At 47.2% G+C, this 9,911-nt stretch overlaps 4 protein-coding genes across 4 annotated transcripts; 1 reads left to right on the forward strand and 3 right to left on the reverse strand.

The window, feature by feature from the left end:
• Positions 1-843: 843 nt before the first annotated feature.
• FIESC28_06224 (uncharacterized protein) lies at positions 844-2,017 on the forward strand (the record flags this gene model as incomplete). The annotated part of the gene is made up of 3 exons (XM_031160368.1): positions 844-1,008; positions 1,057-1,234; positions 1,284-2,017. 3 exons carry the CDS (start codon positions 844-846, stop codon positions 2,015-2,017), a joined length of 1,077 nt encoding a protein of 358 aa, XP_031015614.1.
• A 326-nt stretch (positions 2,018-2,343) lies between these two features.
• Positions 2,344-6,651, reverse strand: FIESC28_06225 (uncharacterized protein; the record flags this gene model as incomplete). Its single annotated transcript, XM_031160369.1, has 3 exons — positions 2,344-2,391; positions 2,451-6,175; positions 6,222-6,651. 3 exons carry the CDS (start codon positions 6,649-6,651, stop codon positions 2,344-2,346), a joined length of 4,203 nt encoding a protein of 1,400 aa, XP_031015615.1.
• Positions 6,652-7,455: 804 nt separating this feature from the next.
• Positions 7,456-8,778, reverse strand: FIESC28_06226 (uncharacterized protein; the record flags this gene model as incomplete). Its single annotated transcript, XM_031160370.1, has 1 exon — positions 7,456-8,778. One exon carries the CDS (start codon positions 8,776-8,778, stop codon positions 7,456-7,458), a length of 1,323 nt encoding a protein of 440 aa, XP_031015616.1.
• Positions 8,779-9,190: 412 nt separating this feature from the next.
• Positions 9,191-9,583, reverse strand: FIESC28_06227 (uncharacterized protein; the record flags this gene model as incomplete). Its single annotated transcript, XM_031160371.1, has 2 exons — positions 9,191-9,265; positions 9,317-9,583. The coding sequence occupies 2 exons, from the start codon at positions 9,581-9,583 to the stop codon at positions 9,191-9,193; spliced, it is 342 nt and encodes a 113-aa protein (XP_031015617.1).
• Between the last annotated feature and the right edge of the window lie 328 nt (positions 9,584-9,911).

Consider the following 9,911-nt stretch of genomic DNA (forward strand, 5'->3'; position numbering starts at 1 on the left):
TGCAGAGTGGAAGTTCAATTTGAAGGATCAGGTGGGTTATGTTGATTCTAAGTTCATGCAATTACCGCTTCGCGATTGGAAATCTGAAATACGTCAGTCAGTTCCGATGGGATCTGCCGACAGTTCCCCGCAAAATTAGACGTGGAGAGGATGAAGCTAGACTGTTTATGGGGTTGTTAACCCGAAGTGTCCAGCTGTCGGGTGTAGGGTGGGATGGGCGCAGTCAGGCGAGAGGACCTATCAGAGACGAGTATTCTCATGTCTTTGCCGAGAGACCGAATTGATTGAGAGCAGTTCAAGTTGCAGGAGTTGGTGATCAAGAGATAAAGTGCTTCTTTGTAAAGAGGCTGGGTCTCTAGAATGATGAAACAAACGTCATGAAGGTTTAAGGTTGGCCGAAACGCATGGCTTTGAAGAGACGGCATTGCCGCCGCTGGCCAAAATGGCATGGGCTGTTGAAGTTTTGACGACGACGTCTCCACAGAAGGCGGCTGGCCCATTTGGACCCGCAGATCAAACGACGACCAGAAGCAGAGAGGTCCAGGGTAGCTTCTCTCCGACCCAGCCAACAACACTTCTATCAATCAACAATTACACTCAGCACAGTCAGCAGCGGGGTAAAAGTTGCACGACACCAAACAGCACAATGATGACATACAATCCGATTTATCCGCCTATCAGAGTATCTGAATGTTTATCTCAGATCATCCAAAGTCGCTGACCACCTATAAAAGAGACCATGTTTCTCAGTCTCTATTCTCTCACCATTTATCCTGTACTGGTGTTCTAAGAAGCCAGAGGCAAGATTTACATATCAAAACGACCATTCTCAGAACCAGCAAAATGACGGACAAAGATCTCCCCACCCAACTCAAAGCCTCGCTCGAAGCATCCAAGTGCGAATATCGCAACCTTGGTAAATCTGGATTACGCATTTCTGTTCCCGTGTTTGGCTGCATGAGCTTCGGAGATAAGAGGACCTTGCCTTGGGTTATTGGTGAAGAGGAGGTATGAGCCCCCAGGTCATCTATCGCAACAAATACTAACACGCGACAGGCGTTGGAGCTTCTTAAAGCGGCGTATGATCGTGGACTCAATACCTGGGACACCGCCAATACTTACAGCAACGGCGTCTCTGAAGAGATCGTCGGTAAAGCATTGAAGAAATTCAACATCCCCCGCCACAAGGTCCTCATTCTGACAAAATGTCGCTGGGCTGTTGGTGAAGAGCCCTGTACGTCCCACCTCTATCATGCGCCGTCCCAAATACTGACATCGAACAGCCGCTCGCCACATCAACTACAAATCCGAATTTGAAGTCTCCAAAGACTATCAAAACCAATACGGTCTCTCCCGCGCAGCAATCTTCAACCAGGTAAACGCCTCTCTCAAACGTCTCGACACAGAATATATCGATCTTCTCCAAATTCACCGGTACGATGAAGACACCCCTCTTGAAGAAACCATGAAAGCGCTGCACGATCTTGTTCAGTCCGGTAAAGTGCGATATATCGGTGCGAGTAGCATGTGGGCAACGCAGTTTGCGCGCATGCAATTCGTTGCTGAGAGGAACGGTTGGACACAATTCATAAGCATGCAGAACCACTACAATCTTCTCTACCGTGAGGAAGAGCGCGAGATGATCCGGTATTGCAATGACACTGGCGTCGGACTTATTCCTTGGGCACCGCTCTGCAGAGGCCACCTTGCACGACCACCCAAAGACTTTGGATCTACAGACCGAAGTAAAGGCGAGAAGGAAAGTTCAGGAGAGCTGTCGGATGTTGATAATAAGATTATTGGACGGGTCATGGAAATTGCGGAGAAGAAGGGTTGGGCTATGGCGGAGGTTGCGTTGGCATGGATTGGCGAGAGGGTCACCAGTCCCATTATTGGCTTTAGTAGTGTTGAGAGGATTGACCAGGCTGTGGGTGCTAGAGGAAAAGTCTTAAGTAAGGAAGAGGTTCAGTATCTGGAGGAGTTGTATGAGCCAAAGGCTATCGCGGGACATACTTGACCGAGTCGATCAGCTAGGTATATACACTGAGGTATTTCTGTGCTTAGAGGACTATATCTACAAATACCCATCGCGGCTTCATGAATGGTAGTGCAGATTTGGCTCAGGCAATCCACCAGAGCCACTGGAGTACCTTTGCCTGCGCAGGCATAGGTGGTCGAAAACATCACCCTGTGCAGATCAAGGGGGAAAATAATGCAAAAAGTATTACAGAAGAAATATGAAAAAATTGCCTCTATTCTCAAACCCGACCTATAAAACCTTATCTGGGATGTTAAATACTAGCCCGCCGTCGCAGTCCTTCAGTCGCTTGAAAACACCCTTCACTATTCGGCCTCTTCAACCTCCTCAGCTCTAATACCTCTGCCCTCACCCTGGCCTCAGCCTTATTTATTAAGTCGGTTCCTCCAAGAGCTTCAAGTTGCGTTTTCACAATCTGTATACGATCATCTCGCTCCTCTTTGGATTCATAAACATCTTCCAAGCTATATCCGTTTTCACAACTACCGTAGGAGTTATCATCATAATCATCGTCAGATTCAATCTGGACTCCCACATCCGTGCAGCAATCGCCTGTCATTTCATCGTCATGGTGGTCATTCTCTTCGTTGCCCCGGGATTCAAGTTCACATCGAACACACCTATTCCTGGCTCGTAGCCTTTCAAGATTCTTGTCTTCCTCAATAGCCCTCAAGAGGTGAACCCAGCTTTGTTCAATGAACGATTCTCGTTTGTCCACACTTTCAAGTTGGTCTCCGTAGGTATCAATGAAGTAGCCGAGCATGCTAGCAAACCAAAGCTCATTCGCAAAGGCCCAGTCTGAAGAGGATTTCTGAGGTTTAGTCTCATAAGCCAAATCAATCCACGACTTAGACTTGGCAACATCACCACCACTCAACCAAATCTCGCCGACCTTCATATAACTGCTGAAGGAACGGAGCGAGGAGCCTGAAAGCAATCGTGAGGTAGCGTCGGAGGATACCAAATTTGTTGCTTCCAAGTCTCCCTCGTTGAAATAGATCTGGCCTAACATTGCGTAGCCTTCGCAAGCGCGATCCAAGTTATTACTGCAACGCAAGCATGTCTCAATATATTTCAGTGTGAGTAATGTCGTCCTGTCTTTGAACATGGGGATAGTCTCAGTTGAGAATATTGCTTGTGTCTCCCACCAGTCTGCCTCATCCAAGCCTTCCGAGTCGTCAATCAGATAGATTAGTGAGTAGCAATGTAGGAATTCGTCATAGCCGGGTTTCATGAGACCAACATTTTCAAGTTTAGAGACGAGAGGTCGAATCACACCAAGTGTCGTGTGTTGGTCGAGACTTTTCATTGTCACTGTTACCTCCTTGACCTCCAGCAGTTCGCGAGATAAAGCCATCGATCTATCGTACTGGCAAAAATGGGCTAGGCCCTTTGCCATGCTAACAAGCGAGAGTTCGTATACTGCCTGTACCTTTTGAATTCCCAAGCGCTTGACCTCGTCAGTGGCTTCAATGCAGTATCTTATGGACTCTTCTTCATCTCCGATAGCAGCAAACGCGGATGATCGAAAGGCTTGGACTCTCCACCGGATATGTATATGTATGTCATTGGCTTTGGAGCCGACACTTTCGAATACTTCAATGTACTTGTCACATGTGGAAATGAGTTCGTTGAACCCTCCACTGAGATGAAGAGCATTGAGTCGAATATTGTACAAATGTAGGATAGCCGTCGTCGGCTCTGCTCCTGACTCGTTAAAGACGTCGATGCCCTGGCCAGCAATGACAGCTGCAGCTGCGTGTTCACCAGCATTCTCAAGCCAAAAGGCTGTTTTTCTAAGCCAATTCACTCTATAGGCAAAACCTCCTCGCGTATGGCCGAGGCTGTAATCCCAGACTAGGCTGCGGCATTTTTCTCTCTGCTTGCCAACGATCTTCTCCAGTGACTTCGCGGATTCTACAGCCTGTTCTGGTCTATCGGTTCTAGCCCGTATTTGTATTTGCAGGTTGTAAGCTTCGACCTTCAAGAACTCGGTCTGTGGTCGAACAAGAAGACAATTGGCAATTTCGATCAATTTGTCTACCAGCCTCTCTGTCTCCTCGCCGTAGTCTTCGAATCCATGCATCTTTATAGCAGCGAGATTTAGTAAACTGCAAAACTCGTAGAAGTCTCGATGACCCAATGTCTTGGCCATTGAGACAGCTGCAAGCCTCTCTGCAAGAGGCCACCTATTCTGCTTTGCTGCCACCCTTGCCGCCATGAGAATGAGAGGCGGAGACAGGGGCTTTGCAGATGAGGCTACCAAGGCTACAGTCGAGCTCTCTAGCGATTTAAACATCTTAGAAACAGCCCCAAGACTCTGTGACAGCCTTTGGGCAGGGAGTCCGTAAGAATTGGTTATATGTTCAGGGAGCGCTGATAAAACGGTCTTGTTGGAAGCTTCCATCGGTTGACCTTTGCGGGACACAGTACCAGCAGCCTTCCGGTATGGGACAACGGGCTCGTCATTGTCGTTTAGGAAAAAGATAGCCAGGTTCAACCATGATTTATAACGTTCGTGCTGAACCCCGAAGAGCTGGAGACGACGTCTCAGTTCGCTTTTGAAATGTTCGGTCAGATCCTCCAACGCTATCTCACCCATTACAGATTGCGTCCAGGAAACGATATCAGCTTGTTGGCTCAGTATAGAGTCACTGAACATCACCAAGAGGTATTCAAAGAAGACGCAAAATTGATGTGTTCCGAATGAACTGAAAGACTCCTTGGGACTCCGCCTCTTCCGATTTTGAACTTGGCTGAGGTGAAATGGTAGATAGTTAGACACGTATAAGATGAATGGAAACCGCTGTGAAAGAGAGAGAGCTCCGTCGTCTGTTAGTGGATATCCAAGATCGATCGATTCAATATACTTGAAGCAGGCTGAGCGCATAGACTCGTGAGCGACAGAAAGGTCAACTCTGAAGTATGAAATCCCCGAGTCCTCGTGGTCCCATTCTTGCTGAGGCCGCATTAGGAATTCAGATACTGAAGCATGGATCAAATGACATCGACCATCTGTGACAGCGACTAAGTCGCCGCATGCATCTGCGATACCGTCCGTAGTGATGAGATCATCATCGACGGGACCATCTGAGTTACACTGCGAAGCATATGCATAACACAAGTCCTGAACAGTCATGGGTTCGGGGCAAGCAAGTAGAGAATACAAAAGATACCTCGCACGCTTCATTGTTACAGACGGCCTTATGACTGTCCCCCCTGTGCGGGTCATGAGTCGTGCGAACAGACGATGATATTCGCGGTCAAGGTCGTGCGGGACTTGTTTCAGAGTTTCCTTAACTTCTTCAACACTGAAACATCGTCTGAGCTCTCTCAGGGCCAAGGTAACCCAAAGAAACATAATTTGAGACCTGGACTCTAAAGACGCTTGGATCATGTCTCGAACGCTTTGGGAATGTATGGCTAGAGATGTGTCCAGCTCAACTGATATGACCTTGAGCAAGTCATTTCGAATCAAACGGTCTGTTATCTCCAATCTTGGGCAATTCCTCTTGAGGATCGTTCGCAGCGATGATTCTCGACCAGAAAGAAGGACGTGCAGGTTATTGTGGTTTTTGGCTAGATTCAGAACTGTTGATAGACTTCCCTCTGACTCATTGTTCCAGTCGTCGGAAGATTCATCAACACCATCGATTATGACGTAGACCTTTCCGTGAATCAATGATAGGGCGATATGAAGTACTCCCGTAAGCACTTGCGTATCAACAACAGCGCTTTTGCCCAGAGGTTCGGAGATTCGCTCCAGGTTCTCGTCTTTGATATAACCCAGGATTTGCCAGACCAGTGTCCGTAAGAGATTGGTAAGCTTTTGCTGGGCTTCGCTACCAGACCAAAACGAAAAGTGTAGAGCTGTCTTCTTTCTTATGCCGAACTCCCCGGCTATGGCCTTGACTAGAACGGACTTTCCGCAACCTTTAATGCCAACGATGCATAGGATTCGGTCAAGATAAGAGTCTGGAGCAATAGCTGAGTTTTGCATCCAGTCACAGAATGTCGTATGAGACCATATCCAATCGCAGGTACCAGCAGTCTTGTCCGGAATAAAGCTGCTACCGGCAGGTTGTAGAAGAGATTGTAGCTCCAGTCGTCTTGTAGTAAACGATCTGATTTCCAGATCTAGGCAATGGTAAGCTAAGCACCGGTAGAAAATATAGGTTCTTACCTCTGGTGACAGCATTTTGTCCATGGGCAATGAGCAGCGTCAAAGAAATTTCCAACTGCGATAGCCGAGTAAAGGCTTCGTTCAGTGACTTATCAAGCCTTGTAGATAGGAAGAAAGCCCTCTTTAGGTATCTTGCGGGCTCCTTCGTGATCTCTGAATTTTGAAGTAGGGTCCGAAGAGATGAGAGCTCAACCTTGAGTTGTTTCAATGGCGGCGATAGTCGTTGCAATCGAAGTTGGTCTACCCCTCCGTTCTTCCATTTGTTCTGAATATCTTGGAGGATAGACTCTAGGTCTTGCAGTTGAGTAAGCAAGTCCTGGGTAGTTTTAGCTGTAACCTTGCCTTTCCTTAGTCCGCGAACACCTGTGGAAACTGCTTTGATAATGTCGATGAGACCTGGAACAGCCGCGATAACGCCGACAATCTCCATGGTGCGCCGAGAATCTTGATCTAGGTTGAAACGGAAAGTCGTTGATGGGGAGATGCGTTGTTTAGGTGCGATAGGTATACAATACTTAAGAATCCGCTGAAGCGGGGTTGTGAGGCCACCTGACTGATCAGACTGCATAATTGGGCTGCTTACTTGTGTCTTATTGATCGGGTTTCATAGGTCAGTTGGCTAGAGCGTCGTACGAATACCTGTGTCTTAACTATTGGCTAGAGGTTGCCTATTATTTACTGTTAATCTATTCATTTTGGCCCCGGCTGGTGCCTTTCTCTTGTTATTAGAGTCTCTATCGCTATAATAGACGCCTTAATATCAATCTGAATCTTTAGTTAAGTCTATAGGATTTAAATAGCAGGTGAGCATTATACGAAGGGTACGGGGGGACCGGCTACTTGTGGCTCAAAGATCAGGCGAACCTCCCCAGCAGGATTGTGGCTTATGCGTGTAAGATTGTACAGCACCAATTATTGCATCCAAAACCAATCATGTCCCTTGGCCCCGAGCCTGATTCTCAAATTACAAAACCAGACGCTGGTAAATTACACGTGAAAGGCACTAACAATAGCCTACATCGATAACCTATCGCAGCCTCATCCAGATAATGCTCGCAGAATGGGAGTTGGAAGCAAGTGGAGGTCTATTCCATTGTCACGGACAATCTCAGGGTCAACAGAGTAGTGGTGAATTTATTTGTATACAGAGTATCTCCAGAGTAAGGTTAAGAATAGGTATGGCTGAGGATAAGACCAGATAGGGTCAACATTTAGTTTGCATTTAACTTCTGATCTACCACTTTACCAAATCCTGGACTTTAACAGGCATCCCACTCTTCATACTATGATTCGCACCAACACCAACAAGCACCGCATTACCACCATCCCGAATATAAGCAGCCCTCTTAAAACTATCCTTCTGATCTCCCAAAATAACATCCTTCAACAAAACAGGATCACCACCGCCATGGCCACCCTCCTGCTTCACAACATCCACAACATAAGGCTTGTCAAACATAGGATACACCACGATCTTAGTGTTCTCGACACCACCTTGGATGTACTTCTCGTCTTCGCCGCTAGCATCCTTGGTAACGGGATCACCGAGAGGGTTGTATCCGCTCTCGACGACGTTGATTTCGATGCGGCCCTTTGTACCGTTGAAGACGCAGCGGTATCCTTCCCAAGGTGCGTAGGCGTAGGTGTTGTAAGTCATAACGGCGCGGTTCTTATACTTGATAATCATAGAAAGATTATCCTCGATGGTAATACCCTCGCCGAAACAGTTTCTGTCGCGGATATATCCATCCTCATGCTCAGCGTCGAGATAAAGCTTCTTCATGCGCTCATTATCATCAAGCTGGAACGCAAAAGGATCGTTCTTCGCATCGTCGTTGTTCTTGTATCGTTCACCAAGGTTCTTCTCACCACGCTTCTCAGCATTCTCTTTGCCGTAGAAACGCAAATCGCCAAGAGCGTAGACTAGCTCGGGCTCGGTGTTTAGCCAGAAATGCACCAGGTCGAAGTGGTGGATTGACTTGTGCATTTGGATACCGCCACTCGTCTCCTTATGTCTATGCCAGCGACGCATAAAGTCGGCGCCGTGAGCACAGTCCAGAATCCAATCCATGTGCACCGTTGAGATCTCGCCAATGACACCAGAGTCGATGAGTTCTCTGACCTTGGTATGATGCGGGGCATACCGATAATTGAACAAGACTCTCACTTGCTTGCCGGTCTTTTTCTCAGCATCAATCATCTGCTGCAGCTTATCCTCATCGATAGTCATAGGCTTCTCAGTGATGGCATCACAGCCAAGCTCCATGGCGCGAATACAGTACTTATGATGGAAAAGATCAATTGTGGTAACGATAACAACATCGGCTTTTTGTTCTTGGACCATCTTGTCAAAGTCGGTGTCTTTATAAGTTGGGACTTTCTCGCCGCCGAGCTCAACGATGTGGTCGTTTGCGACGTCCATGCGCGTTTGGTTGGTGTCGCAGATACCGACTAGCTTTGCTACATCCTTGAAGTCCTGGATGATGGCTTGATAGTACATGGCTGAGCGAACGCCCATGCCGACGATGACATAGCGCTTGAATTGTTCGGAAGTCATTTTGATGGAGTGAATGATGATGATGATTATGATTACGACCCCTCATCAGCGATGTGATGCTCTGTTAAATACCCCAACACTCAGATTGCTGACCTACGTATTACCTGAACCCCGCCGGTGGTTCGGGCGAGTATTCTCCGACTGAGGTGGCATGTCTTGGCTGGCGTGCAGATCATTTCTGAGAAAGTTAGCGTTACCAGTTTTATCAAGTTTGTTGGCGTTTAACAATGGATGATCAATGTTGGAGAACTGGAGAATTTCCACTTTATATATAACTCGGATGCTATATTTATTTCCGAGTATACGGAGAGGTGTCCTTGAATTGTTATATCGGAGAGAAAGGCGATCGTGAAGAATGGCTTTTGTCTATTGGAGGTCTATCGTTGGTAGTGCTGTTCTATCTCCTTGCCACTTATTGCTTCATCAGCTTGCGGAGATCAGACTCATTCTGACTCTCTTGGTCACCAAGACGTCCAACCTCCTCGCCCTACCCAAGCAATTAGCTTCCCTTCCCCAATATTCGTATCTCAAAACTTACATATTTGACCTTCACGACAGTAGGAAGACACTGTATGTTGTAAGGTGCCTGGCGGTACTTGTTGTTTGGGTTTCCCTTCCACTCCTCGCGCGAACCAGCCATGACGAGATGAGCAGTAGGAGCTGAGGCGTCGCCAAAGACGGCGTTCAGAGCGGGCAGTGCATTGCGGCAGTCAGGGCACCAGGAGGGTTCGCCTGAGGCAAAGTAGACGACGTAGTGAGTGTCGTCGGTGGTGGTAGGAGGGACTGAGGCGTTGATAATAGGCATTTTGAAGTCGTGAGTGGTTGACAGTGGATTGTATGGCGCAATGTTGATATCTTGGTGAAAAAGTTCAAGATCGACTAACCCCTCTTTGGCCGACATACAGTGCGCCTATTTTCAAAAAACACGTGCTATGTCGGTGGAGTTTGGGTGGGTCGTACCGTGCGTGATTCCACCCTAACCGCTTTCTGTACAGTAATCGTTCCAGGGTAATTAATCAATGTGGTTTTTAATAGTCTCAACACCATCGTTAGAGCATGAGTTTGAACTGAGATAAATGGTCTGACTATTTAATTGATTATAAAAATCATCCTTTTTCTTTTCTTTTTTTTTT

This window comes from Fusarium coffeatum (genome assembly GCF_003316985.1).
Source record: "Fusarium coffeatum strain FIESC_28 chromosome Unknown BRIP53273_contig_134, whole genome shotgun sequence".
Taxonomy (NCBI): domain Eukaryota; kingdom Fungi; phylum Ascomycota; class Sordariomycetes; order Hypocreales; family Nectriaceae; genus Fusarium; species Fusarium coffeatum.